This window comes from Aspergillus uvarum, assembly GCF_003184745.1.
Source record: "Aspergillus uvarum CBS 121591 unplaced genomic scaffold BO82scaffold_42, whole genome shotgun sequence".
Classification (NCBI taxonomy): domain Eukaryota; kingdom Fungi; phylum Ascomycota; class Eurotiomycetes; order Eurotiales; family Aspergillaceae; genus Aspergillus; species Aspergillus uvarum.
The window spans coordinates 222,068-249,887 of NW_020291339.1; the positions used below are offsets into that span (position 1 = coordinate 222,068).

A 27,820-nucleotide genomic window follows, 5' to 3' on the forward strand; every position below is an offset into this window, starting at 1 on the left:
GACACAAGGCAAAAAGCACAAAAATCGGATCTATTCATAAAGAAACAACATAGCTAACACATACACACGCACTCACACAGCACGAACACACTTTACACAAACGTTGGTGAGCACATGACCCCCCCCCCCCCCCCCCAAAAATCCCCTCCATCTCTTTCTCAATCCAAGCAATCGCACGCACATCGACTCTCCATTTTGGGGACTAACCAACAATCCGATCCACAAACGCCTCCTCCATCTTCGCGACCTCGCGCTTGAAGCTCTCGACCTCCTTCCAGCAGTTCAGCGGCCGCCGGTCGTTCAACCGCAGACAGCCCACCACCTCCGCCCGGGCCTTCTCCACCTCCCCGTCCAGCTGCGCCAACCGCCGCCGGCCCTCGAGCCGGGCGCGCAGCTCCTCGATCTCCGAGTTCACCGAATCCCGTGACACGTCCAGGTTGATGGGCTTCTGGGCCTCCGGGGCGGCGGCGGCGGCGGGGGTGGCCTCGCGGCCGGCGAAGGGGATGCGGGGCGCATCCAGGTTCAGGGAGCCCGGAGGGTAGGCGAGGTTCGGGGTGGCTGTGGAGGAGGATGTGGAGGGAGAGGTGGCGGTGTCTTTGACTTCGGCGAGGCGCTTCTCGATCTCCGCGAGGGTCTGCTGTTCGCGGGCGCGGAGGCGTTCGAGTTCTTCCGAGACGCGCGCTTGGATCTGGAGTTCGAGGGCTTTGGCGCGGGAGGAGTCGGTCTTTTTATTTGGGTAGGAGTTAGTATGATTGGCCTCTGAGAATGTGAATGGGATGGGGGAGATTGAAACGTACCTCGGTGTTGTTCTGGAGGGACTCAACTAGGTTGGAGGAGAATTGGACGGGGGAGTTGCTGGGTTGGAAATTGTGGTTAGCTTCGCTTTGGTTCGACTTTAATCAGGCGCCATTGGAAGTCATGAATGAGACTGCAGGGGTTGGTGTTGGGGATATGTGTTTCTCGGGTGGAAGGGCCGTGACGAAATCGTCACTTATGGCTCCCCAACCCATTGGGCCGCGCAATTGAGCTATTCTTGTTCGCTCCGCGCATCGGTGTAGATTGAAGATACACAAAAGCATGATCCAGACGAGCTGCCTCCACTTCGATGTGTACATACCTCGTGAAAACGTGTGTCGAGCCGGCCGAGGCCTCGGGCTTGGAGCTGCCGGCGCCCATAATGTGATGAATTGAGGAATGTGTTGGGGAGGATTCGTCAAAAAGATTGGGTTGAGTCCGTCAGCCACACGAAGACCGATGGTACGTTCAGGAGGAAGGCAGGGTAATGAGTGGCCGCTGAATGCACGGATCGGGGACAATACCACTGTCGGCGGAGGGGATTGCATCTTGATGCTTCTGCGTTGCCAGCCGACTTCCGCCGGGATGGTCACGTGCCATTAGTCAGTGACGGATAGCTCCTGCCTTAGTGCCTTGGGCTTTCTAAGCTCTGCCTGAATGCCTGAATGCCTTGACTTATGAGTGCCTGAGGTGTCTGATCGGATATCTCTGCCTCGATGCCTTGGCTCTTGGTGCCTAGTTAGTGCCTGATCTCGTGGCCTGGGGCTTTATACCGCATCCGGCACGGATTCGAAGTCGCCTGATCCTGCTCGTATCCCACCTTCTCGTGCGGTGAGTGGTGATGCTAGCAACCATCAATTCCCCCCCCGGAACATTGTTATTTAAGGTTACGTCTCTGTCTACAGTGGACAGGGTCCTGATGATCATCGAGATGCAGCTGACATGGTCGATGGTGTTCTTGTTCTTGACAGCCTCTGCACTCTGCAGGGGAAAGGGGAAAGAGGAGGGGAACCAATCCTTCGTCGCGTGTTACCTACTCCGTACATAGTATAGTTCATTCTCTCCATATGCCCCAGATCAGAGGCATATCTGGAGATGTGGGAGGCCACATGTCTCATCATCAGGGGAAAATTACTCAGGATCCGACGGGATACTCGAGTAATACCGCACGATCGTGAGACTCACTTGGCAGAAAGGCTTCAGGTTCTCCATCGGGCCCCTTCCATTTCCTTCTCTACTATACCTCTTTTGCCCTCACCGGTGAAGGTCGACCCAATCCCCCACCAGCACTCACCAGCACTCGTGGTTTCTGTACGTCATGGAATCGTGAGATTGTGCTCGCTACCGGGTCTGTTGAATAATGAATACTGAATCACAACTGAATAGTTACTGGACAGTTACCGTAAGAATCGGGAAGGGGACTCGGGAACTGGACAGGCGAAGGCGATGACCGGCGAACCCGGCCCTGTCGTTGGTTTTTTTTTCCCTTGGGCGCCCCGCGACGGACTGACCTCATCGACCCCGCCATGGAAATGGGATAGTCTCATCATTATTCCCGTATTATTCTCTTTCCTCCGTCCTTCTGTCCTTTCGTTTATTATCTTGCTGTTACCCTCTCCACCTGCTCCATTTCTCCTCTCTCTCTCTCCAGAAAATCTTTCTTCATTTGTCCAAGCATTCATCCATCTCCTCCTCTCCATACTTCAATCTCTCCCCCCTCTCTCTCTCCGCAAGTCTATCTCTCCTCCTTCCGGCCTACTACTTTCCCCTCCCCCGCCTCTCCTCCTCCCTCCAAGCTATCTCTTTCCGGAACTCCTCTCCATTTTCTTCGTCCTCGTCACCCTTGCGACACTTTCACTCTCCTCTTCTCCTCCCCTCCTTCATCACATCAGAATCATCATCATGTCTTCCCCGGTTCTCCAAGAGGCTGTGCGGATTGCCCGCCAGTTTGACTACCCCGCCGACGAGGTGCGTCGCGGTGTAACAGAATACGTGCGCGAGATGGACGAGGGCTTGTCGCAGGAGCACACCACTCTCAGCCAGATCCCAACCTTTGTCACCTCTGTACCCAATGGCACAGAAAAGGTAAGAGAATCAGGCGCCTCTTCCCTCCGGATCGATCCGGACCCCGCCAGCTGACCAGACACACGACAGGGATTGTATTTGGCTGTAGACCTTGGCGGAACCAACTTCCGCGTGTGCTCCATTGACCTCCATGGAGACACCACTTTTTCCTTGACCCAGTCTAAGATCATGATTCCTCGGGAGACTATGTCCTCCGGTACCGCCAAGGATCTGTTCCTGTTCTTAGCACGTCAGATCGAGTCGTTCCTGCGCATTCACCACAACGAGCACTTTGAGGCACACATTCGCCGCCGCAACCAGAAGAAGGACGACTGCGAGGAGGAACTCTTCGACCTGGGTTTCACCTTCAGTTTCCCTGTTCGTCAGCTGGGCATCAATAAGGGTACCCTGATCCGCTGGACCAAGGGCTTTGACATCCCCGATGCCGTGGGTCAGGATGTCTGCGCGTTGCTGCAGTGCGCCATTGATGAGCTGGATCTCCCTGTGCGTGTGGCCGCCCTCGTCAATGACACCGTGGGAACCTTGATGGCTCGCTCTTACACCTCCCCTGGTGCCACTGGTACTTTCCTCGGCGCCATCTTCGGCACGGGCACCAACGGTGCCTATGTCGAGAAGCTCGACCGCATCACCAAGATGCAGACCATCGAACACTCTTCGTACGACAAGTCTACCGGGGAGATGATTATCAACGCCGAATGGGGTAGCTTCGACAACCACCTCAGCGTCCTCCCCAACACCGTTTATGACCAGCAGCTGGACGCGGACAGCAACAACCCTGGCATTCAGATGTTCGAGAAACGCGTCTCTGGTATGTTCTTGGGTGAGATCCTGCGCCGGGTCATGCTGGACATGCACGGCAAAGAGTCCCTGGGTTTCCTCAAGTCTAGCGCATCGTCGACCGTCTCGGTTCCTAAGGAGTCGTCCCTCTTCCGCCAGTGGGGCATTGACACTAGCTTGTTGAGCTTGGTGGAGGCCGACAAGACCGAGAACCTGGATCAGATCAAGACGGCCCTGAAGGATCACCTGAAGATCGAGAACCCCAGCAACGACGATTGCAAAGCCATCCAGACTGTGGTACATGCTATTGGTAAGCGTGCCGCTCGTCTGGCTGCCGTGCCTCTGGCGGCTGTTCTCCACTCCACTGGTAAGCTGCAGTTGGAGGATCTGGTAGATATTGGCGTGGATGGCAGTCTGGTGGAGTTCTACCCCAACTTCGAGGGCCACATGCGGGATGCGCTCCGCGAGGTCCCCGAGGTTGGTGAGGCTGGTAACAAGAAGATCCGCATTGGTATCTCCAAGGATGGCAGTGGTGTGGGCGCTGCTTTGATCGCTCTTGTCGCCAGTAAAGAGGATGCCAAGAAGCCCAACACCAGCGGCCTGCGTGGTCAGTGAGGGGGGGAGGGGCATCTGATTATTTTGGTGATTTTTCAATGTTGCTTCAACAATTGTTGGATTGAGCGGCCTTTTGCTAGGATATCAGGCATTGACGTCGAGTCTGGACTCGGACCCGCAAGGGCAATGGCTGAAAATCCGCATGGATCAGGTGTTGGCAGAGCGGCTGGGAAGTAGGGAGGTGCTGGATACACTATCATGTTTTACGGCGTTGCACAACTGTTTGATTGGCACATCTTGTGAATATATCCTAGGTTTCTGGTTGGGAATAACAAATAAGCTCTACCTTGCTTGCTAGCATCGTGGCCCTCTGTAAGGTTTGGCTGTGCTCAGTGATCAGGCCGTAATAGTTTTGGGGTATGGATATCCCTTCGTCCAGATGGAAATATTGTGATCAAGCCCGCATGAGAGTATTGTGGGAATGACCCTCCAGGCTGAGGAAGAGGCAAGAGCCTCTCAGCTTGACAGCCCCATTACCTTTTCAGGACTGGCTGGTGAGGATGTATTCACTCAATCACAGGCCTGTGTTGGGTGAATGCTCTTCTATGCCCGGACCGCGGAAGTAGATATCCGCCCGAATGTCCGAACGACACCAGCACAGAAGACACGGACGGCGATGCCATGCAGCTGTCCATGACTCTTCATAGCCTTTGTGACCCATCCCAATCCCACCTGTCACTGCATGCGTTCAGCCCCGATTTCTTTCCTCTTCCAGTCCAGGCCACGCCAGGCCAGAGGGTGTGCGGGTGAGCTGGTCCGGGGCCATACAAAAGAAGACCTCTGGAAATGGACACGAGCATGCAGCAGGGATGGGCACCACAGTCAGCATAGGTTACAGTCATGCTCCCTGACCGTCGTGTTGGCAGTGGATGGATTCATTCCTTTTGATGACGACAAACGCCGTCAGGGTGGAAAGGAAAGGAAGAGGGAGAAGGGAAGAAGGGAAAGAGGGAAAAGGTCCGGTGGTACAGCCGGTTCCTAATTAGGGAGGGACTTTGTTCTGCCTGCTGGCCTGCTGGGGATTCAGTCATCTTTCTTTCCATTCGATTGACATTGCCTTTGTTTGTACTGCACTGTTTGCTTTGCTTCCAACACAGCCTTGCTCTCACGGCACCTTACCCATTCACCTTCCCGTTAATTCGATTTATCGGCCCATGCTAATCCAAGAATCGTTTACATCTTGCTGGTGATATCGTGATTCTATTCGACTGATACCACAGAGAGGGCGTGTGTGTTCTCGTTCTTCTAGGGACCATGTCTCGCCAAACGTCGTCGATCGAGTTGACTCCCCCGCGTAACAGAAGAGAGATGAGAAAGGCTGCTTCAAGCCGGATGCAATCCACTGATCGCGACAGTACTCCTGCACACTCGTCCCGCGGAGCGTCTTTCCATTCTCAGATCCACGAGCCGCTGAATGAGGCCAAGTCAACAAGCTCGCGTCATGGTGATGACGCTGCTGGTTCGGAGCCCGAATATCCCACTTCGTGGAAGCTTGCACTGATTCTCATCGGGCTTTCCATCTCTTTGTTCTGCATTGCTTTGGTAAGTGTACTCATCAGATGGAAACTAACATGTGGAGCTCTCCTGACTTTATTCGTGTATCAAGGACAATACGATCCTGGCCACGGCCATCCCCAAAATTACTGATCAGTTCCACTCCCTGGACGACGTGGGTTGGTACGGCAGTGCCTACCTCCTGACGACATGTGCACTCACCCTGATCTTCGGCAAGCTGTACACATTCTACTCGACGAAATGGGTGTATCTGATTGCTCTCGCGATCTTCGAGGTCGGGTCGTTGATCTGCGCGTTGGCCCCGAATTCAGTGGCGTTGATCATCGGTCGAGCCGTTGCTGGGGTCGGATCAGCCGGCCTCTTCTCCGGGGCCATGCTTATTGTTGCCCAAACAGCACCGCTGGAACGCAGACCAGTCTACGCTGGCACACTGGCCGGGATGTATGGCGTGGCTAGTGTGGCCGGGCCGCTCATGGGGGGCGCGTTCACCGATCACCTCAGCTGGCGGTGGTGCTTCTACATTAATTTGCCCATCGGCGGGCTGACCATACTGTTTATCCTTATGTTCTTCAAGGCACCCAGGTCGGTCAAGAGCACGTACGGAGTCCGGGATCAAGTGGCCCAGCTGGATCTCCCAGGCACGTTTTTCTTTCTCCCGGGCGTTATCTGCATGCTCCTGGCATTGCAGTGGGGCGGTACAACCTACGCCTGGAACAATGGGCGCATCATTGCGCTGTTCATTCTGTCGGGGTTACTAATTCTGTGCTTCATCGGGACGCAAATCTGGGGCAAAGACAAGGCCACCATCCCACCGAGACTGATCAAGAATCGCAACGTCTGGGGCGGGGCGTTTTTCACCTTCTGTATGGGCGGCTCGTTTTTCACCTTCGTCTACTACGTGAGTGACCAGCCCTTCTCTCTTTTCTCCCTGCCATGTCCGTGACAGGTGACGAGCCCGCATCTAACTCCTTGCAAATAGCTGCCGATCTGGTTCCAGGCAATCAAAGGCGTATCGGCGACCAAGTCCGGCATCATGAACCTCCCCATGCTGCTGGGTGTGGTCGTGTTCGCCATGGTAGCCGGAGTCCTGATCTCGGTGTTTGGGTACTACACGCCATTCCTGCTGGCATCGCCGGTGTTCGTGGCCATCGGTGGGGGCTTGCTCAGCACGCTGGAGCCGGACTCGAAGGCGGCCCACTGGATTGGCTACCAGATCATCATTGGGATCGGGGCGGGCATCGGGTTGCAGCAGCCGATGCTGGTGTGCCAGGCCGCGCTCGGCCCGGCTGACGTGCCCAGCGCCACGGCCATCGTCGTGTTCACCCAGACGCTGGGCGGCGCGATTTTTGTCTCGGTGGCCCAGAACGTGTTCCAGAACAAGCTGCGCGAGAATCTGGGGCATATCCCGGGGCTGGAAGTGCGGCAGGTGATGAGCGCCGGAGCGACCATGCTACGCCACGTCGTGCCGGAGAGTACGCTGCCGCAGGCGCTGGAGGCGTACAACTCGGTCATCATGCAGACGTTCTATGTGGCCGTGGCGATGGGGGCGCTGGCACTGGTGGGGGCGTTGCCCATCGAATGGCTGTCCGTCAAGGGACGACGGATTGAGCGGACGGCCGCTTGATGTTCTAAGAGTGGCTGCACTAATTCTTCGGCTGCTTCGCAAAAGTGTAACCTTCTTTCGAACCTCTTTTATAATAACTGGGGACTGGGTTTCGTTTCAGATTGCTACATGTATGTAAATCTATCCTTTTCGGATGGCAGGTCGGGAATTCCATACAGTGACGGGGTGATGTATTATAATATGCTAATATGATAAGATGAACGCGAAGCATTATTAGTTAGTCGATGGTTGTGATGAGTCAAAGCATCTATCCCCGCAGAATGGTTTCAAGCACATCACATAGTAACAACAACAGAAGAGCACTATCCAACAAGACAATGGGCTGGGGGTGAACTAAACCACCGCATACAAACTCAAATACACTCCCCAGATCACCCCACAGGCACTTCCAAACACCACGCGCCGATCGACCGGAATGACCGTGTACATGAGCACCGAGACCAGCGGCCGGTACTTGAGCCGCGCCATCATGATCGGGCGGAAGTCCTGTTTACCGTTTTAGCATCAGCATCGTCATCGTCATCGCCGCAACACCTAACCCACCCCACTCAATCCCCCATCCCCCCCCTTCAACCACCAGGATAAGAGAATAACATACCTCACGCACCAATCCCCAACACTCCGGCAAGCCCACCCCCTTCAGCAGATTAATCAACACCACAAACAACACGATATTCATCACCGACCCCACCGTCTGATCCAGCAGGAACTTGGCGAGGAAGTTCCGGACCCCGTTGTTGCTGTTGGCGCGGGGGTAGAATCTCCCCGCATCCTTCTTCCTTTCCCGGTCCTTGACATCCTCGTGGGGAATGGAAATGCTAATGCATACCTCCCCTTTCGTTGGTGCTGCTGCTGACACCGGAGAAGCGGCTGTGCTGGGGTTTGTGGTTGTGAGCGGCGACGACCACCCCCAACGCCGCCAGGAGGGGAACCCCGGAAACCGGGATTCGAGGAGCCGTTGCCACAGGAAGTTGGGGAGGACGCTCAGGAGGCCGTAGATGAGGAATTGGAGAAAGGCGGTGGGGTTGAGGTGGAAGGGTTTCTAGAGGTAAAATTAGGGGGGGTGGGGTGGGGTGGGATTGGGAGTTTTGGGGGGAAGGGTAAAGAAGGGGGAGGGGTTGGGGGTGTGGATGGGGAGATGGGAGGGCCCTTTGTTGTTTCTGGGGTTTGGGGTTTGGGGTTTGGGGGTTCTGGGATGAGGTTGAAGATAATGGTGTGGGGTCGGGGTTGAGGGTATAGGAAGGGGAGGGGAGGCGAAGAAGCTAGATCGGTTTCTCGCTCAGCATGAACAAAGTGCCAGGTGGTAAAAGCAGCCCCCGTACAGCAGGTGCACACCGAGAAAAAGGACGAAGTATACAGATTACCCGTTTCGGTAATCGATGTATACAACCACACCTGTGCAGAGTAAGGTTAAGTGCCTCCCGCAGTGGACTCGGACTCGGACTCGGAGACTCGGGATGATCCGGAAAATCACTGGAGACAAGGCCCAAGGGTTCACCCCCCCCCCCCCCCCAAAGAAACAAATACATCAGTAAAGTGTAGGACCCTCTCTCTCATCCACTTACCACACCAACCCCCCCATTCCCTCAAACTATTCCCCCAATTCCCCCATTTCCCCCATTTCCCCATTTCCCCATTTCCCCATTTCCCATCCCCCCCAAATCATGTTAGTCATGTTTAACATAGGTTAAGGTGGAGGAGGACACCGTGTATTCTTTCTTGATGTATATATGGTGTTTGTGTTTTCTTTTCTTCTAAACATGCACACAGAATATTGGGGGAAAGGCTGGATGATAGCAAAAATAAATCGAACTACGTACACCGCGGTGGTACTGATCTATAACCTGGGCGAGGAGGTTGGCAATCGCATTCAGGAAGGTCGATTGTATGAAGGTCGTGGTCAGCGCCGAAGGGGGCATTTCGATATGATGATAATAAATGAAAGAAAGAAGCACAACACTAGGAAACGAAAGTTAAGGAGAGTCTGAGGATTGAGGAATAGGAAGTAAACGAATGACTGGTTTTTTGATAGGTAGGAAGGAGAGGGAGAGTAATGTAGGGAAAATGAAGGGCTGTCTGTCTCGCTGCCTGGGGATGGCGGCACGTGTCCGGCACGTGTCCTTCCGATAGCGTCCATTTCCCTACTATCGGCCCTGCAACCAGCTTTCACTGTGCATTGTACGAGGGGATTATGTACAGTATTTGAGTGGTCCTCGATTTACATCAGCTTGGCTACGTACGCACTCGTACAGTCACATTGGGCCCTTCTTTGGCGCTGGTGAAGTGATCCACCAGCGCCAAGTGGCCCTCGGCGTCCTCCCCGCGGTGGTCGGCCAGCTGCAGATCGAAGAGGAAGATCAGCCGTGCAATCGTCAGTCGCATCTCCATGAACGCCATGCTCTTGCCGATGCAGCCGCGCGGGCCGATGCTGAACGGGCAGAACGCACGTCGCGCGACCTCGACGTCTTCTTTACTCGTCTCCCAGCACTCGAACTCCGTCTGACACGTCGCGCCCTCGATCCAGCGCTCCGGCAGGTACGCACCCGGTTGACGGTAGTACGCAGCCTGGCGGTGGATGGAGAAGGTCGGCGTCCCGCAATCCGTCCCCTCAGGCAGGAACACCCCGTCCACCATGGCGCCGCCCTCCATCACCTCGCGGGGGGGCGCCCCGGGCACGGCGGGAGCCAGCCGCAGCGCCTCGTCCAGACAAGCTTTCAAGTACACCAGCTCGTTGAGCTGGCTGCCCGAGACAATGTCCTCGACGGAGGTAAACGCCCCGCGGACCTCGTTCTTTAGCCGCTCCATCGCATGCGGATTGCGCACCAGGTAGAACACCGTGGCCGAGAGGGTGGTCGACGTCGTGTCGCTGCCCGCGATCATCAGGACGTTGGCCTCGCCCCAGAGCTCCGGGGTGGTCAACCCCTGTCCGGACTCCGGGTCCCGGGCGTTCAGCAGGTAGTAGAAGAAATCGCGTTTGGCGTCGTGGCCCGCCTGGGTCCGTTCCTGGGCGCGCTTCGTAGCCTCGACGCGGGAGTTCATGATGAAGTTCCAGCGGTCGTTGGTCAACCGATGAATGAAGATCTGGTCCAGGTGCCATCGATCGAGGGGCATCCACAGACCACACTAGGATTGTTTCCAGCATGTGAGCCATGATCCAGGAAAACCCAAAGCCACGGAACCACCAGAAACCTCACACCAAGAAGCATAGGGCACACTCACAATATAATGCCGATTGGCCGCGCGATCCACCAACTCCACCAACCTCCGCCGACTACTCTCGATCAACATATCAAAGCTCTTCCCAAAACACAACTCCCCCATCACATCATACGTGAGATAACTAAACCACCGGCCCAAATCCTGCACCACTGGGGGCCCGTCCTGCTTTTCCTGCACATCCGCCATCGAATACTGCTGCAGTTGCTGCGACTGCAGCCCCCTGACCAACCCACTACACAGCTGCCGCACATGCAGGAGCATAACATCCTCCATGCTCTTCAGCGCATGGTCGGCAAACGCCTGGCTCAGCACGCGGCGCTTGCGGCCGTGGGCCGTCTTATCGATGACGTTGTGCGTGTTGTACACGCCCTTGATGGCGGGAAACGCATTGTAGAAGTCGGCCTTCTTGAGGCGCTTCCCGTGGCCGTAGATGTCGTGCAGCCCCTGCGCGGTGTTGACGGACACGAAATTGGGCGCCACCCGCACGTGGCTGCCGTACTGCGCGTGCAGCGCGTGCAGCCAGAGGTGCCGGTCGCCGCGGAGGCCGTGGTAGAGCTGGACCCAGGGCGTGAGTGATGCGAGCGGAGGGCCCGGGATGTGGCGGAGTGGGTGGAGGTAGCGGTTGTAGAGGGTGTAGAGGAGGGTCTGTTTTGCCTTCCTTTAGCACTGTACTTGTGGTGCTGGAGAGAAACAAGACAGGGCGAGGCTGAGGATAGGATCGTAAAACCTACCAACGCTGAGAGTAGTCCAAGCACGCCCCAGGCGATTCCGCCCAGGGAGATGGCGTCCCAGCTCAGCTGGCTTAACATTTTGCGTGTGCCCTGGTACCTTGGGACTGGGTTTATTGATGGAAACTCAAGGGTTTGTCTGTCGTTCAGCAGAGTGGAAGAAAGAAGGGGGGGAACAAGTATTAATAGTCCCGAGTGCGTATAAGCACCCTCCAGCCAGTCCTTAACCAAAACACTCACTCACTCACTCGTGTCGCCGCTGCTGATACCGACTGTAAAAGGTAAGTGGTGGTCGATGTAAACTAAATCCTGGCCGAATCTACCCGCTCCGAACCGAGCTTGTATACTGCCAGGTCCAGTAAACTTCCCCGCAAACGTCACCTCCCGCTCTCGGTTCGTGATGTCTCAAGTAGAGGAAGTGAATGTAAGACACTGCAGAAGTGGGGGAGCAACCTGATAAAGATGCAGATGCTAAGACGGACGGAGCACAGCCTATATACCGACCTGAATTAATAATGCCTTGCTTTCTCGGTTACTTGCGGGCCTTTACTCAGAGTGAGTGAGTGACTGCGCTGACTGTGTTCCATGGTCCACGGTCCACCACCCCTCTTACAGTTGAGCTATTGGCGTCATAATCCAGCGGAGCAGGTCTCTGGTACTGTACTGTACTTTTGTAGGTGCGGGGAGTTCTGGAGGTGCGGATCCGGATCGGGGCTGGATTGTTGGTGGTGGTCAGCTAGTTGTTGGCTATGCTTTTCATTATCGGTGGAGTGCAGAGAAGTAATAATAGAGATGCGGCACATGTCTGATGTATCACGGGCAACGTCTGACAGGCTATAGGATCATATTGATGGATAGGATTCCTGGGTATCGCCCTTCCGAACACGAGCTCTGTCTCCATTGCAGTACGAGACTCTACTCCAAGTTCAAATTAATACGGGGTCTGGCTTTGATTGTCCCCACCGAAGGATACGATGGCGCGCTAGCTTGAGAGATACGTAGTGTAGTGTAGTTTGGCTGGGGTGTATACTACCAGCGAGGATACACTTAAAAAGATACTATGCGAGGGGAACGTTGCGTATGTACAGGCCAACACACTCACTGCGCCCAGGGAGGAACTACACGGTGACGCCAGAATCTCTCCGCCTCCACTAAATCACGTATACCCATGCGCCCCGCCGTCCAGAATCCATTGCTCGTTATCATCGTTGTCATCCTGCACCCGCCGCCATGTTGGCTGGCGCTCCTTGCGCGCCGTCTCGGGCTGCTTACCATCGGCGGTTTTCCACACCGGCCGCAGCAGCCCGCCAGCCGCCAGCAGCGGATTGTTGCTAAACGCGTGGCCGCCACCACTGCTCCCACGATCGGCCTCATCTCCCAGCTGTGCAATGTCGTCGCCATCCTCCACCTTCGCCTCCTCCTCCTCTGCTGCTGCGGCCTTCGACGACCCGCTCGCTTCCGCGGCAGACTGATACACCCGCGTCACTCGACCACCCTTGATATCCAAGCTCATGATGGTCTTTTTCTTCTCCCACTCCGGGCGGGCCTTCTCCTCCATCTCCCGCATAATCCGCTGCTGCTTCTTGAGGGCCAGCGCCCGCTGCGCGGGGGTCATCCACAGCGTCGACGCGACATTGGGGGTTTCAAAGTCCGCGGCCTCGTCCACCACCCGCGTGCGCTTGGCGTTCTGCGCCTGGAACTGCAGCAGCTTGTCGCGATGCGCGCGGGCCGCATCCAGCCTATTGTTGTTGCTACTTCCCGGCGTAATGCCCGGTCCCAGCCCCGGGCCCCCATCCCGGTGTTGGACGCCCTCATTATGGGCCCGCATCTTCTCCTGGCCCCGTTCCGCGCGCAGCTCCCGGATCATGCTCTGCACCTCGTCGCTCGACAGCAGCGGCGTCCCGCAGAACGAGCACGGCTGCAGCCCCTCCAGCGCGCAGACGATCTTCCCGCAATTCAGACAGTTCGGCGCCGGGTCGAAGAGCGGGTGGATGCTGGCGTAGCACGTGCATTTCCGGGCCCCCGTGCCCAGCGTCGGGTTCGTGGAGACCTCCAGTGCGGCGATCGCGGCTGTCAGGTCGGTGATGTTCGTCGTCGTCAGAGCGCCGCCGCCCTTGGCCGATGAGGACGAGCCTCCGCCTGCATTTCCGCCGCCGCCGCCGCCGCCGCCGCCGCCGCGCCCCGTCGACTTGGCCGCTTTCGACTTCACGTTAGGCAGGAGATCCGAGATGACGGGCCCCGCTGCTGAGGGTGGGGCCTTGTTGTTGTTGCTGTTGCTGCTGGTGGTGCTTTTAGGCCGGGGAGGGGCGGGCGACTGGTTGCGCGACGAGGTAGCGGATGACCCTTGAGAAGATGTGACCGGTAGATTTCGTAGACCAAGAGGCGGCTTCGCATCCGGTTGACCCCGGCCTGACATCGAGACAGGCATGTAATCCTCATTTTGATCCTCCTTTCTATATCCGCCGGTCACGTCGCCGAAGTTCTCGGGCCGGCGCACGGGCCCGGCGCTATGAAGCGGTGGTTTTGACTTCTTGCCTTTGCGGCCTGAGCTGCTGCTGGTGTTTCTGGGAGGTGCAGAGGATGCGCTGGAGGGGGCGGGGGCAAGTGTCGGTGCTGGGGAGGACGCGGCGGAGCGCTGCGGCGCCGGGGCTGAACGGCGGGAGCTGAAGGCAGCGATAAATTCGAACGCAGCCGGAGAGTCGCCCAGGAGGTTTTTGAGGTGGTCGGCTCCTTCTTCCTTGGAGAGGCTGGCGGCGTAGTCGATGATCTGGGTGAGAGATTCCTGGTCCAACGGAAGGAGCTCCGCCAGCCGGGGAACGCCCCATGCAACAAGGCCGGTGTTGCTCATAGTAATTCGGCAATTGGTGCGTAAGGGTGAGGTTATGGTGGCGTCTAAATTTGAGACACCCTACTCCTCATGCCGGACAATAATGAAGGTAGAGTAGGTCACAAAGTGAGTGGTTGGCGGGGGTCAATGATCGAGAAATGACGGCGGAGTGTTATCGACAACGGCCGATAAGCGGTTGGTTCATGGCCACATCTTTCAGGCGACGAATCGATACCCTCCGCATACTTAGATGTAGGCCAGAAGCGCTTTCGAGATCTTAACATTCGTGTTTCTAGTACCTTTACATAGTAGCACATACGACCGACTAATAAAGAATCAAGCAGAAGCTCATCTTCAGAGCATAATTTCGCTCTATCCTACGTGATTGATTGTGGTAGGGACTATATCTTAAAAGTACGATTCATCCCAGCACCTAACCCTAGAGCTAACAGATCAAAAAAAAAAAAAAAAACTGAAGGGGTATACATAACTTGTCGCTAGCTAGAAGCACTGATACAAATGACCATCATCTATTCTCGACCTGATTCATCGAAGTCTTCTTGGGGACAAATGACGTCGACGACAGCTTCGATCTTCTTTTGTCGTCCCGTAGTCGCAGCCCTCTGCTCAGTCCTCCACCCAGGCCTTTTGCAAGGGATGCAAAAGGCGAGGCGCTCTGTGATCGATCTGCTTCTTCTCCATGTTGTGCACTATTAGATGCCGTGGCGTGTTCACCGGAAGTCTTCGTGGAGACTGCCCCATCAGACTTCTTGCTTCGATGCCGATGTTGGGTGTTTTCCCGCTCCTGGGGACTCGTTAGGTCTGTGGTTACGCCCCAGGGTGAAGCGGGGTCTATGTCGATGAAATCGGAGCATTTGCAGCCGCAGCCGCTCGGACAGTATCGGTACTCATCTTGCTCGGCGTGATTATCAGGATGAGTATCTGCGGATGCCATGGAGAACCAGCCTCGATGGCAATCAAAGCAGCTGACATGGCCGCAGCCGAGGCAGGGAATAAGCATTCCGTCGACAACCTCGCCGCAGATAATGCACGGCAACTTCAGAGCAAGTGACTGTTTTGGCTTGCAGTTGGGGCACGTGACGGTGGATGTCGCTGTCCCCTTCATGTGACTCCTAGAAGTCAACGTTTCTACGGCAGCCTTTGTGGCGAAAATCGAATGTTGTAGTGCCTGTCCACACTTGTTGCAATGGCGTTGAACATCCAGGCCTTGGTTCTCCTCATCAATATGCACCGTGGTCGCGCCCCGATGCTTTGAGATGGGAAAAGAGAATGAATCATGATGACCATTGGCATTTTGGCGAGGAACATGCAGGCCCTTGAGAGAACTAGCTACACCGCCAATTTTGAGAACCTCACTACGTTGCACGGGCAATGCCCAGATTGAAAGTAGGTGGGCGTATGCTGCTCGATATGAATGGTATAGACCTTCTTTCTTCGGGTCAAGAAACGTGTTTTGTGAGCTACCGCTGTCGAAGGCATTTTGGTTCTTGAATGTTGTTTGCAGTTTCGCCCGGGGTTTTGCAGGCGACGGTCGCTCACTTTCCGTGTCGGAATGGGTTTGTGAAGTTAGCGCGGTAGAGGTAGTCAAATAGTCCGGAATCGCAGAAGCAGGTTTTGCCGCAAGAGCACTGGTAACCCACATGCCGGATCCACCGGTCGTGTGTAGGCTGCCACTTGGACTTTGCTTCTTCTTCGACAATGCAGTGGCCGGAGGAGACGCTGAAGAGGGCCCAAAGGTGAAAGACCGGGAAAGGGAAGAGGCAAGAACAGAACCAAGCCCCGACGCACTCCGAGGCTGCGACTGTTGATCAGGGGAGGCTGCTATTGATACATTTTGACTCCAAGTTTTTCGGTCTGCCGGTAGGGCAGCAACCCGAGAGTTCAGGGGAGGGGTTGTTCCCGTGGAATAAGGAGGAGTGGAATCAACACGCCAAATTTCGGAGGATGAGCGTCCGGAACTGTGTGTGATGGGAGTCGTATGGCTGTCTTTTGGCGTGGTGGCAAGGGGAGTCGCAGTATGTGATTTGTTTTGTATCACTGTATGTGGAGGGTAAAAGTCGAACGAAAATGAATGCTCTTCCATGCGCTTAGAGACACTCCTACTATGATGAGCCTTCTCCCTTGCTGATATCTCTTCATTGTTTGGTTCGTGCAGGACACATGATAGCATCGCGATCATCTGCACATCGCCGATTCGTTCGAAGTGATCAAATAGAGATGGGATGAGCCAATGGCTACCGAAAGGGTGATCCCCCCATCTTATTGACGGGGCTTGGGACCCCTTCGAGCTCCTATTATGGCTCTTCGCGTCATAAGTAAGATCAATAGCACTGTCTTTTCGCTGAATGCGCGGCGGCCTTCCTAGTTGATCAAGACTAGAAGCAAGCATCGATGATTTCCGGTTGTGAAGAATGAGCCTTAGAAGTCCCCAGATTCGAGCTAGCTCGTGGTACCCGTGATCGAGAGCAACGGCAGAATTGTGGGCACATACATCCGTGGCTTTGCCACAGATGCGATATCCGACAGCCAATTCGCGTTTTGCCGGTAGCATATCACTGAAGTCGTGAATCGATATCACGTTCTGAGGCGGATCAGACGATTTCGTGGTCACTGCTCCAGCTGTGGACCTCTGGGAATTATCTGTAGAGCGTGGTCTATAAATCCCCAGACTGCCACCACTCCTCCATGTTTGAGGAGTCGGGAATCGGTGCTGCAGCCCTGATAGGATCCCCGAGGACCCGGAAGAGCTGGAGCTCTCCGCGTCCGAATCATCAGAATATTCCGATGCACCATCATCAGTGCTAGCAATCGTAGCAGAAGGCCGCGGACCAGGCGAGCTCGTCTGCAATCGGCCAAAGCCTTCAAAAACTTTGTCGGCTCTCGATAGCCTGGACATCTCTCTCAAACCCAGGTTCTCCATCCATTCTGCCGATTTATCATTCTTTGAGGGAAAGAAGCACACCAAGCGGCCATCATTTGCCCACAACGCGCCGCACCCCTTGGCCACAGGAACCATAACGTTGGCATTGACTGGACGAAGTAATTCCGAACTCATGCCTAAGTCCTGGCTTTGGGATAGCCCGACTTCGTCTTCGTCACTTGACTCCTCTCCCTCAAGCTGGCCATTGATTGGCGATTTGACAGTCTCAGCTGTTTCTCCAAGCCATGCCATACTTTCCTCTAGTGTGCTTTCGCCCAACAGATAACGGAGAACCCCCTCCAAGCAGCCTCGCTTGTGAGTCAGATAGGTGTCTGCTATCTTCCGAGTTTCTGCCACGAGCTTGTCGGCAAGCTCATCGGTAACTGCGGCAGTCTTCTGTACGTTGAATATAGGAATGGAGGCCCGGGGGTAATCGCTCGGAAACTTGATGTCAACTTTCAAGAAAAGAGAGTCGCCATCAGCAGCCCACGGGCCGTTGAGGGATATCATCGCTTTCCTTTGCCTGACATCAACGGATTCAAAAGATACCTTAGTGAACTTCTCTCCGACGTGAGTGATCTCATCACCCAGTGTTTCGATATCCCAGCCAGAGATCTTCACACCGCGCATCCATGCGATAGGGTTGGTATCGGCTCGAACGTTCGTCCGCCCCTGCATGCCTATCCTGGAGTCGGGGTTGCCTCCACCTTGTGTCCAGCCGCGCGCATATGGGATAGAGATCGTATTCAGCCCCTTGTTGCGGGAAGTTTGTGGTGTGGCGCTTTGTTGGGTCTTGGGCGAGAGGGACCCTGTGTCTTCATCATCTTGGTCGGCGTTCGTATCCCGAAAGGACTTGTAGACCGCACCTTTACGGGTAAGATTAAAGTTAGATATAAACGACTTTCCTTTCTCGTAGCCCACTCGTTGTAAGATATCTGGGTCAACCCTGTGCAATCGGAGTTCTCGATCGGTGCCCCACGAGACGAGCTGAAAATCTCTATGATCAATCCCATCAGCTATACCCCCACGAGCTCTCCATAGGAACTCCTTCACTTGACCTTTATGCCCCGGAAAGCTGTGAACCAACGGAAGATCCTCGCCGGGATTGGCACCCTCTCCGAGTCTGCGACTGTACAAGTGAAGATCACTGTTACCTCTCTGCGGCATGGCCAAGACACCCCAACCGAACGGGGTGTTTCGTGCGCGCCACACCGGGAACGGTGCCCGGATGAGCTTCTCGGGAACCTCGGTATTGACTGTGTAATCCCAGAACTTGATCGTCCGATCGAGGGAGCAAGTCGTCAGAGCGCCAGGTCGTACTCTATTCCAATCGAGGCCGTAGATCTTCGTGTCATGTGCTTGGATGGACGTGATCGGGTACGCGCCCATCCGTTTGTCCCAGATCCGCAGAAACTTGTCATGCGAGCTCGCGATCACATTAGGGTCCTGTCGATTCCACTTCACCTGGGTTGCGCCGGCAAACCAGTCGGAGAATGAGATGGCGGGCCTCGAGGTGATGCGCAAATCCCAGCAGTGGACAAAACTATCAACAGCACAGGTAGCCAACATGTCCGGATGATGCGCCGAGAAGTTGATGTCAGTGATCGCCCGCGTGTGGGCGTGCAGTACATGTTCAATTGAACTCTCCGCAGTCTTCATCCCCAGGTTCCAGACCAGTGCTTTCTGATTCGATGTACTGACGACCCAATAGTCTCGGGCCGCGAATGGCGACCATTGGACATCCGCGACCTCCCACGGTGTGTGATGAGGCAAGTACCGGGGCGGGGAGTAAGGCGAGTCCAGATCAATAACGTGCAGACCCTCCTTGGAAGCTAGCACCACATCCCGTCCACATGGCGATATGGACATAGACCCAACAGGTTGCTCCACATGGAATGAACTGTCCTCGCCGAATGTTGGACTTTCATAGGCCGACGTCGGTGGCCTGGGCTCACTGGTGTCCGTCATGGTTCCCGTCGTCTGGCCAGGCCGTCGGAAGCTCCGTCCTCGTGTCGGCTGCTATTCACACCCTGGAAAAGTAACGGATTCAAGAAGGAATGCGAGCATGAAAGATGTGATTGTGTGCGTTTGAGCGTGTTGGTCTCATGTCGAATTCTCCCTCGCATAAAGGGCCGGTCAATTGCGAATAATGGACAATTGGGAGGATGCAGTAACGCGCATTGAGCGAGGATGGAGCTAGTCGAAGTTCGAGGCTTTGCATGCAATGGACATGCGGGGTCCTGGGAGAGGTGTTGAGCTAGAAATAGCTGAACAAGCGCGCTATTAGCCAATGATCTCATCAATGAAGGTAACATCCACAAGCAAGCCTACCTCAAGCAAGCGCATCTACCCCAAAGGAGTCGAGACACTGACGGGCTCAGTCGCAGCTCCACAAGTCTGGGGGAATCCGGACTTTCCATTTCGGGTCAAGGCACCTGCACGGATGGCTTTCCGAGCAGCCCGTGCATATTGCGGTGGGTGACAAATACCTGAGATGCAGTGCCCCTCTGTCGGGTTACGTCGATTCATATTAGTTTCCGGACGAGGATCACATATAGACAACTGAAGCTGTTGGTCTTTCTTTTTTGTTTCCTTCTTCTCAATAAACAGCTCACAGGTCGACTGTTGTTTTCTTTTTGTCGTTTTGCCTTCCCTTTTACTCTTTGGTGTAGGAACTTGATTTATCACTCTCCAGACAGGCCAAAAGCAGAGAAACCGTAAGCCCCACCCTCGAGTACTTGAAGGCGCTAGGAGCCCAAGGGTCTGGATGTATACTAAAGTTCATTCCAATCTACAGGTCCAAGATGGCGTTGCCGAAGAGAATCATCAAGGAAACTGAGCGCCTGATGGCGGAGCCGTAAGTCGAGTCTGTCTCGCCTCGTCACCTGAACGACTGGCTAACGCATCTCCATCCGCAGGGTTCCCGGCATCAACGCTGTCCCGCATGAAGACAACTTGCGCTACTTCGATGTCTCGATCCACGGGCCTGCACAGTCGCCGTACGAAGGTATATCGTCTGGAGATCTACGAGAGATAGACTGGTTGGCCGCTAACCACTCGCTTTCAAAGGCGGCATCTTCCGTCTTGAACTGTTCTTGCCCGAGGATTACCCCATGACTCCCCCGAAGATCCGCTTCTTGACGAAGATCTACCACCCCAACATCGACCGGCTCGGACGGATCTGCTTGGACGTGCTCAAGAGTTTGTCCTCCACGGAACTCATGCCACGGGGAAAGGAACTAACCACCAACCTAGACAACTGGTCCCCCGCTTTACAAATCCGCACGATCCTACTCTCAATCCAGGCCTTGCTGGGTGCCCCGAACCCCGACGACCCGCTCGCCAACGACGTTGCCCAACGCTGGAAGGAGGATGAGCCGGCTGCCATACAGACCGCGAAAGAGTGGACTAGAACCCACGCCATGACTTAGATGCATGCGGTTCAACTCTTGGAAACGGGGGAGAAGAGGGGAAGGAAAGGAGCTTCGGCGGTAGCCTCTCCCAGGTTGCCTGCCATTGACACAAACACCTCAGGCGCAACAAAACGTCTGTGACGTGACCCATGAGACCTCGAAGAAGAGAAAGCAGAGAAGAAAAGCGCCTCTCGTTCTTTTTTCCTTCAGATCCCCTAATATTCTTCCCGCGTCAGTCTTTACAACTACCTCACTTGCGGCTCTGCAGGGAGAGAGAGACAAGCCAACATTGCACATGAGGGATGGCAGCTCTGCACCGCTGGGTCCTACTTTCTTTCAGTCGTTTAGATGGCAGCAAAGGCTATCCCTCATATCTGGTACATCTTGGTGCTGGTCCTGTGGTTTTCTCTTTTTGTTCTTTTGCTGTCTTCGAGAATGTAGTTAGTTCCGCTTAGCCATAGTCGTCCTGGTGGGGCGCTTTCGCATGGATAGATAGCAATGTACATATGATCTCCAATCTCGCTTCGTGCCATCTCATCCTAAGTATCGGAATAGTTTTACCTCGCGACCTGTATGCCAGGAATCTGAGATGTAGAGTGAGAATACTCCCGCCGTGGGCTTGAGTATTTGAGCTGAGAGTTGGTGGTTCAGCCTTGATGATGGGTCCACTGCAGCAGTGAAGAAGAAAGATATGTGCCAACTTATGTAGGCGCCGGTGGATAGCTGCATATGCAAACAACAACCACCCTCGGGCTTTGTTAAAGGCTCTACTTTATCAAGCTGATATTGGCTGGTCATGTTACACTGTGCCTGGCTTGCATTTGATCGCCTACAAAGACCATCACACGGACCAATGATAACACTTCACCACAGGTAAACCAATGTCTGATTCTAATTCATTCACTCCAGCATCGACCTTCTCATTTCAGTCCCTAGCGTGACCATGTATAAGGTCACGGGACCTCTTGATGTTGGTAGCCTTAATATCAAGATCAACAGTTGCTCTCTCTTGAAGCTGCGAACTGCATCGTCGCCCCCGATGTGACTTCAAACACGCATCACCCACCAGCCATGATTCCAACCATCAAACAAGTTCTCAACCCTTTTATCCCAGGAACCAAGGTCTTCAAGCTGCCGGGACTGCGTAAGAGGACCAGGGACGCCTCAAAGAGGAATAGGTAACAAACCCCCTTCATCAAATCACAGCGTTTCAGTGAGTCGGTGGTAACAGTCAACAAAAGCACGCAGACCCCGCGTGTGGTGACGATTGAGGACCTAGATCACCTGTTTCCCACCCTGGAGGACTACCAGCGCAGACAACGTTGTAAAGAGAAAGAGCACGGCCGCCCTCTTGTCGGAGATCATTACGAGCATCCTATGTTGGAGTACTACGAGAACCTACGCTTCCCCGAGCAATCCGTCACCCACGCTGGGCCCACTGACTACAAAATGGATTTCAACAAGGAAGACTCCGTCGCTGATAAAGAGAGCGACCAGAAGTCTGTCTCCGAGTGGTCTATGCTTTCAATGACCAAGGAGAGTAAGTTGTTCTGTCTGCTTGTCTTCGTTGCTTGTGTTGTAGCTCGTCTAACGGCAGCTCATGCTTGGGTGTATAAATAGAAACCGGTGATTCTAAGACCGCGAGCGACGACAAGCACAACTCCAAGAAGCATGGGCAGCCTATTTACGGCAGCAAGAAGGAGCAGGCCATGTCTAACGAGAATGAGAGCAACATGTCTCTGGAATCCGCGGTCTTGGTCAACGCCCTGGGCAACCAGAGCACCGACAGCCTGGCCGCTAGCATTGGTACTCAGAGCAGCGCGAGTTTCGGTGATACATCTGGTGGTGAGTGTTCCCTCCCCTCCCTGATGCTGTCTGTGTTGTTGTAAACAATTACACACCACCATGCCAGGTGAGAGCTGGGTGAGAGAGACTGACCCTGTGAGCAGATATCGGCGATGACAATGTCCCTGTCTACATGCGCCTGGATTTCTGGGATCGTGGTACTATCATTGAGGAGACCGAGGAGCAGCTTGTCTCACACATCGAGAAAGAAGTCGTCCTGAGCGTGAGGGACGACGCATCACACTTGGGCGATTCCATGGCCACGCTCCCTCTTGGTGCCTCGACCATCATGTCCGGCGACCAGTCAGAAGGATCACGCACCCCCATGGCCTCTCCTAACCTTGGTGCCTCAAACCTTGAGTCCGCCGAGCAGTCTAAAGAGTCGCGCTTGAGCGGTTCTATAGCCACTCTCCATTTTGGTGCTTCGATCATTGTGCCCGGTGAGCAGTCTGAAGGGGCACGTTTGAGCTCCTCCACTGCCTCTCTCGGTCTTGATTCCTGGAACATTGTATCCGACGTGCAGTCTGAAGGGTCATGCTTGAGCTTTACCGCTGGCTCTCTTACTCCGGATTCAGCAACTCCCCTTTTGCGCAAGGAACCCGCGGAGAAGACTCAGTCCGGTGACCAGTCTGAAGCGTCACGCATGAGCTTCACTATTGTCTCTCTCTCTCCAAATTCATCGACTCCCCTTTTGCGCGAGGAGAAGCACCCAGACAAGCCCCAGTCCGCCGGCCACTCTTTCGTGAATCTTTCTGGAAGCAGTGCCGCCGCTTCCATACACAGCGAGAACCAGAGCAAAGGCGAAGACAAGGGTGAAGACAAAGGCGACGACAAAGGCGACGACAAAGGCGACGACAAAGGCGACGACGCTGAGGGCGACGCCGAAAAGCCCAAGGCGACCCCACCCGTGCCACGCAAGCCTTACAAGGATCCGGTAAGAGGCCTACATCCTCCTGCCCGGATTGACCCAACCCATGAGCAACTAACGCAAGGAATAGACTCTCTGGGTGCGTGGCTTTACCGGCACTCTTCTCAAGGGCGCCGCGCCTGGAGGACCCGCAAGACCCGACGACAGCCGCTCCTGGGATTGTAAGATTCTGTGGTGCATCGAGTGTCGCGGGCCGTGCCCCATCTGCGGGAAGCCCTGCTGCGTCCGCTGGGGTTGCGATCAGTACCTGCACCAGCCCATCGCGGATCGCCAGTGGCTGAAGTCGCGTCGCTGCTTCATGGTCAACACCCTCCTAGACCGTTACGGGAACCTGGCCAGGGACCACTCGACCTACACGGTGTGCACCGAGCCCGGCGGTTGCGGGCGTTATGTCTGCTCGGACTGCTGCGGTATCTGTTCCACTCCGATGTGTCGCGACATCCAGTGCAAGGTAAGTGGATATTCCCTTTAGGGAGTTGTCAGCAGGGGAGGAGAGAATTGGCACGGGGTGAGAAACATGCTAACTACTATTATCGTATCTAGGACTGCAAGCCAAACCCTTGGGGCCCCTGTGACTGGCATAAGGCATGAATAGGCGCAACCGTTTTGCCTTGGCAGAAGGCCAGCGACATCGGTACCCTCTCGAATGAGATACTGATACTCCGACCTGATGCTATCGATCGGCATGTTGCTTGATGTACCGTGATCATGACGTTCCGGTTACGAATGGATAAGAGTGAAACAGACGGGAATGGATAGACAAGTGAGCAGGCATCATTTTGAAATTCGGTCCTGTTAGATGAACCCTTGCTGTATGTGACTTGGAGAAGCCATGTATCATCCTAACGATACAAATCCTGGTGTGTACGATGACGCTCATAAGAGGCGGGATTTGATTTCATATTTCTGTCATATAGTTTCAGACGCGAAACCCATAATCATAATGGAAATTTATGAGTCTGAGCAAAGAGAGATGAAGGTGTGCAGTCTTCAAAAGAAAAACATAATTCATCAATCCGGTGACCGAACAACTATGAAGTAGATTGCCCTGCCCCCGCGCGCCAATCCCCCATACAATACCAACTGAACTATAACTTACAGTTGGAGACGGGCGGGAAGGCGGACAGCAAGCATGCTGCCAGCCAAGGGCAGGGGCGGTCACGTGGTAGGGTTTAGCGAGGCTCCCGCACCGCACCACCACAATTGTGTCAGTCTCGCCCGAACAGCCTCGCCGCAGAGACCGCTTCGACTCAACCACCCAACGCCAACCGACAACAGACCGGCTGCGCATCTCAGACGATCAAGATGCGTACCTACGACGATTCTTTCTCCGGCCAGAAGATCTACCCTGGAAAGGTGCGTTTTGATCGCTCCCCTACCCGCCGACATGAAGCAGGGTTATCCGACAACCCCGTGACGAAATCCACCAAAGAATCGCCAACATATTGAGATGGAGACAAAGATTGTTGACTTTTTTTTTGTGGAACAAATAGGGTAAGCTGTACGTCCGTGGCGACAGCAAGATCTTCCGCTTCCAGAATGGAAAGTCCGAGTCCCTCTTCCTCCAGCGCAAGAACCCTCGCCGTATCGCCTGGACTGTCCTCTACCGTCGCCAGCACAAGAAGGGTATCTCTGAAGTCAGTAACCACCCGCCATCTTTTTGCATTCCGCGCGTGAAAACAAAAAGGTTCTCTGTGTGTTTTCTTGGGTCGTCTCTCCTGCCTGTGGGAATGTGAGGATCAGATGGGGGTTAGAATGTGGTCGGGAACAACGGCTTCAAACAGCGACTAGAGTTTTGATGGGGAATTCGGATCACTATTCGAGTCGACTCGTTCATCACCAATTCCGCTTGGCGCGACAATATATATACCGAGACGGAAGAAAAGAAGGGCTGCATCAACATTCCTCAGGCAGGAGATTGCAACTCGAGACACAAGAGACCATGGTTTGATACATCGTGGGTGGGAACAAATTGCTGACGGGACATTTTTCGCCTGAATACAGGAAGTTGCCAAGAAGCGTACCCGCCGTGCCGTCAAGCACCAGCGTGCCATCGTCGGTGCCTCCCTCGACGTGATCAAGGAGCGCCGCGCTCAGCGCCCCGAGGCCCGTGCCGCCGCCCGCCAGCAGGCCATCAAGGACGCCAAGGAGAAGAAGGCTGCCTCCGAGGCCCGCAAGAAGGCCGAGAAGGCCAAGAACGCCGCCGCCGGCAAGGGTACCCAGCGCATCCAGAGCAAGCAGGGTGCTAAGGGTTCTGCCCCCAAGGTCGCCGCCAAGTCCCGTTAAAATCCTAACTAAAGCGTGATTTGAAAATGAAGAAGCGGTTTGGCTTGGGTTGTTAAGCTGGGGGAGCACAAGGGATATCATGAAATCTTGGGAGGTTTTTCCGGAGCTGGAATTTACGTTTTCCTTCAATCAACAAATTTATTGAAACACAAAATGCGAAAATTTCCGGCGCATGAGCGGACAAAGCAGCAAGAACGTTTTCCCCGGTCGACAGAGGTCGGGGAGTCCCGGTTAACATACCCCCTTGGCTCTTCCAGATAGGGTGGTTCTCTCTATCATGTTGCGCCATGGTACTTTTTATAAACCCATAAAAATGGAAAATGGATGTGATATGATGGCACTTGCGTTTTTCGATCTCGTTTTTGAAACTCGAGCTTGTAGATTTCCCACTTCCTGACTCCATGACGCTTGGTGACTATGGATGATGTGGACCTGGATCTAGCTTGACATCGCCATGTTCTGACCTTCGTGCGAGCAGATTGTCGGTATATTTTGACGTCTCCGGTCCTCTATTCTCCATAATTCAGAGATGACACAATCAACCACATAATCCCCCCATGCAACCTAGATCTCAAGTCGGACTTATGTCAATTATGTGTTCTGCAACGATAGTAATTCACCCGTCTGTTCTCCATAGTTCTGTGATGGAATATCAACCACATGACCTCCCCGCCTCAGGCATTCCCACCATGGTCCCTGACCGCAGTGTCACCGGTGTCCTACCTACACATCCGAGTCCTACAAGCATGATCCTTACTTAGCCCACTGAACGCCCCCCCCCTCAAAAGTTCCCACCGCATTACTACTCAACCCAGGCTACAGCCAACATATGATATATGATAAGACATGCTTCCTCTAGTTCACTAGTTATATAGTATAAACCCCCGAAACAAAAACCACCGCACATCATCTACCGCAATCAAGTCCCTCGTATATCCATAACGGGACTTCCATCACGATAAAAACCCATACTCTAATCCCCACTACCACCCCAAAAAATTATGTATTGCACCAAACACAATCCCTCACCCGCGACGACCCAGGAATGTCCCCAAGCTCTATGCGAAACGCCCGAAGAAAATAGCAAACCCCTTTAACTAAAAAGTTCACACGCCCACACCAACAAGCCTTTGTCTAATCTAATAGTAGTGCGCCATCTCCAACCCCGCCCGCTTAAACCCACACTTAAGGTAAAACCCCTCATTCGACTCGGAGCAATCGAGGATCGTCTAGACGGAGTCAGCATTAGCCAAAGCCCCCCAATCCACCCCCCACAGGACAGGGAAGGGACAGAACAAACCTTATAACACCCGACCTTCTCGGCCACAAAGTCTAGCGCCTGAATGAGCCGCAAGCCCAGCTTCTTGCCCTGTTGATCCTGGTCGACGGCGATGTCCTCGATGTGGCCGACCATGCCCAGGGCATGAATGAACTTGCGCTCGACGATCAGGCTGCCCGTGCCGACGATGCGGCCCGCCCCGTCGCAGATGACCAGCAGGTAGTACTCGTCGTTGCGGGCGGAGATCCAGTCGTAGCGGGCGTCCCACTGCGCCGCGGTGATGTCGCCGACGGTCGTCAGCACGCGCAGCACGTCCAGGTAGCCGCGCTGGTAGTCGGAGCGGCGCACGGGCCGGATCGTGTAGTTCGCCGGCAGGGCAGCGGTGACGTCCGGGGAGACGAGGGTCGTGGGGAAGAGGAGGGGGTCGGTGTCGTTGTCTTCGTTAGGCGTAGTGGCCTTGACGGCGACGGGGGGCTGCTGCTGCTGCTGCTGGGGAGCAGCAGCGGAGTTGTTGGTGAGGTTCGTCATTGTGTTTGGTTGGGAGGGGTTGTGGGTGTTTGCTGGTGTTTCGATTCGGTGGAATGTGGTTTTGACCAGGGGATGTTGTTGCTCTGACTTGGGGAAGGGAAATAGCGGGGTTCGTGGTCAGGAACAAGGGGGAGAAACTCCTGAGTGCCGGAGATGTGCAAGGGAAAAAAAAGGAGCAACTCCGGAAGTGTACACAGCGGCCTGAAAGAGGGACAGGAGGGTCAATTGGACAGAGTTGATGGGATTCTTGAAGTGAAAGAGAAAGAGAAGTGTAGAGGGGCCAAGTGCGCGGCGGAAGTTACTCGTATTAATGATGGCCGCAAACACAGCCAACCCAGCCTCAGGGCCCATGGGCAGCCTGAAACACTCCATTAATTGATCATCGTTGAGTTATTGTCATTCTGTCCGCCCCTGA

At 54.7% G+C, this 27,820-nt stretch overlaps 10 protein-coding genes across 10 annotated transcripts; 5 read left to right on the plus strand and 5 right to left on the minus strand.

Moving 5' to 3' along the window:
* Positions 1-202: 202 nt before the first annotated feature.
* Positions 203-1,287, minus strand: BO82DRAFT_433850 (Mic19 family protein; the record flags this gene model as incomplete). Its single annotated transcript, XM_025640910.1, has 3 exons — positions 1,118-1,287; positions 798-855; positions 203-724 (listed from the first exon to the last, which is right to left on the minus strand). The coding sequence occupies exons 1-3, from the start codon at positions 1,174-1,176 to the stop codon at positions 203-205; spliced, it is 639 nt and encodes a 212-aa protein (XP_025490050.1). The 5' UTR covers positions 1,177-1,287.
* Positions 1,288-2,741: 1,454 nt separating this feature from the next.
* Positions 2,742-4,443, plus strand: glkA (glucokinase glkA). The gene has a single exon (XM_025635615.1). It carries the CDS (start codon positions 3,067-3,069, stop codon positions 4,270-4,272), a length of 1,206 nt encoding a protein of 401 aa, XP_025490051.1. The 5' UTR covers positions 2,742-3,066; the 3' UTR covers positions 4,273-4,443.
* A 1,161-nt stretch (positions 4,444-5,604) lies between these two features.
* On the plus strand, positions 5,605-7,411 carry BO82DRAFT_287990 (MDR family MFS transporter; the record flags this gene model as incomplete). The annotated part of the gene is made up of 3 exons (XM_025631605.1): positions 5,605-5,814; positions 5,879-6,685; positions 6,767-7,411. The coding sequence occupies 3 exons, from the start codon at positions 5,605-5,607 to the stop codon at positions 7,409-7,411; spliced, it is 1,662 nt and encodes a 553-aa protein (XP_025490052.1).
* A 157-nt stretch (positions 7,412-7,568) lies between these two features.
* Positions 7,569-11,807, minus strand: BO82DRAFT_393581 (cytochrome P450). The gene is made up of 7 exons (XM_025638682.1): positions 11,362-11,807; positions 10,631-11,275; positions 9,652-10,534; positions 9,232-9,248; positions 8,747-8,806; positions 8,010-8,453; positions 7,569-7,897 (listed from the first exon to the last, which is right to left on the minus strand). The coding sequence occupies exons 1-7, from the start codon at positions 11,437-11,439 to the stop codon at positions 7,745-7,747; spliced, it is 2,280 nt and encodes a 759-aa protein (XP_025490053.1). The 5' UTR covers positions 11,440-11,807; the 3' UTR covers positions 7,569-7,744.
* Positions 11,808-12,381: 574 nt separating this feature from the next.
* BO82DRAFT_356057 (C2HC5-type zinc finger protein) lies at positions 12,382-14,314 on the minus strand. Its single transcript, XM_025635616.1, has one exon. The coding sequence runs from the start codon at positions 14,204-14,206 to the stop codon at positions 12,515-12,517; it is 1,692 nt and encodes a 563-aa protein (XP_025490054.1). The 5' UTR covers positions 14,207-14,314; the 3' UTR covers positions 12,382-12,514.
* A 348-nt stretch (positions 14,315-14,662) lies between these two features.
* Positions 14,663-19,501, minus strand: BO82DRAFT_314315 (Mtc5p). The gene is made up of 2 exons (XM_025632506.1): positions 19,458-19,501; positions 14,663-19,393 (listed from the first exon to the last, which is right to left on the minus strand). Exon 2 carries the CDS (start codon positions 19,092-19,094, stop codon positions 14,712-14,714), a length of 4,383 nt encoding a protein of 1,460 aa, XP_025490055.1. The 5' UTR covers positions 19,095-19,393; positions 19,458-19,501; the 3' UTR covers positions 14,663-14,711.
* Positions 19,502-19,930: 429 nt separating this feature from the next.
* On the plus strand, positions 19,931-20,557 carry BO82DRAFT_287835 (E2 ubiquitin-conjugating protein UBC13; the record flags this gene model as incomplete). Its single annotated transcript, XM_025631595.1, has 4 exons — positions 19,931-19,983; positions 20,045-20,133; positions 20,196-20,327; positions 20,382-20,557. 4 exons carry the CDS (start codon positions 19,931-19,933, stop codon positions 20,555-20,557), a joined length of 450 nt encoding a protein of 149 aa, XP_025490056.1.
* Positions 20,558-21,482: 925 nt separating this feature from the next.
* Positions 21,483-24,054, plus strand: BO82DRAFT_393585 (uncharacterized protein; the record flags this gene model as incomplete). Its single annotated transcript, XM_025638683.1, has 7 exons — positions 21,483-21,491; positions 21,539-21,683; positions 21,771-22,079; positions 22,160-22,384; positions 22,489-23,318; positions 23,383-23,763; positions 23,856-24,054. The coding sequence occupies 7 exons, from the start codon at positions 21,483-21,485 to the stop codon at positions 23,901-23,903; spliced, it is 1,947 nt and encodes a 648-aa protein (XP_025490057.1). The 3' UTR covers positions 23,904-24,054.
* A 563-nt stretch (positions 24,055-24,617) lies between these two features.
* BO82DRAFT_287925 (60S ribosomal protein eL24) lies at positions 24,618-25,598 on the plus strand (the record flags this gene model as incomplete). Its single annotated transcript, XM_025631599.1, has 3 exons — positions 24,618-24,668; positions 24,806-24,949; positions 25,317-25,598. The coding sequence occupies 3 exons, from the start codon at positions 24,618-24,620 to the stop codon at positions 25,596-25,598; spliced, it is 477 nt and encodes a 158-aa protein (XP_025490058.1).
* Positions 25,599-26,737: 1,139 nt separating this feature from the next.
* gup1 (glucosamine 6-phosphate N-acetyltransferase) lies at positions 26,738-27,405 on the minus strand (the record flags this gene model as incomplete). The annotated part of the gene is made up of 2 exons (XM_025631604.1): positions 26,738-26,827; positions 26,899-27,405. The coding sequence occupies 2 exons, from the start codon at positions 27,403-27,405 to the stop codon at positions 26,738-26,740; spliced, it is 597 nt and encodes a 198-aa protein (XP_025490059.1).
* Between the last annotated feature and the right edge of the window lie 415 nt (positions 27,406-27,820).

What these genes read in the sequence shown, in the direction of transcription:
- glkA (XM_025635615.1), top strand. Translation starts at nt 3,067, where the DNA reads ATGTCCTCCGGTACCGCCAAGGATCTGTTCCTGTTCTTAGCACGTCAG.
- BO82DRAFT_393581 (XM_025638682.1), bottom strand. Translation starts at nt 11,439, where the DNA reads ATGTTAAGCCAGCTGAGCTGGGACGCCATCTCCCTGGGCGGAATCGCC. An exon ending in TTGGACTACTCTCAGCGTTG is followed by an intron (nt 11,276 to 11,361) that starts GTAGGTTTTACG and finishes AAGGCAAAACAG; the next exon opens with ACCCTCCTCTACACCCTCTA. An exon ending in GTTGGGGATTGGTGCGTGAG is followed by an intron (nt 7,898 to 8,009) that starts GTATGTTATTCT and finishes AACGGTAAACAG; the next exon opens with GACTTCCGCCCGATCATGAT.
- BO82DRAFT_356057 (XM_025635616.1), bottom strand. Translation starts at nt 14,206, where the DNA reads ATGAGCAACACCGGCCTTGTTGCATGGGGCGTTCCCCGGCTGGCGGAG.
- BO82DRAFT_314315 (XM_025632506.1), bottom strand. Translation starts at nt 19,094, where the DNA reads ATGACGGACACCAGTGAGCCCAGGCCACCGACGTCGGCCTATGAAAGT.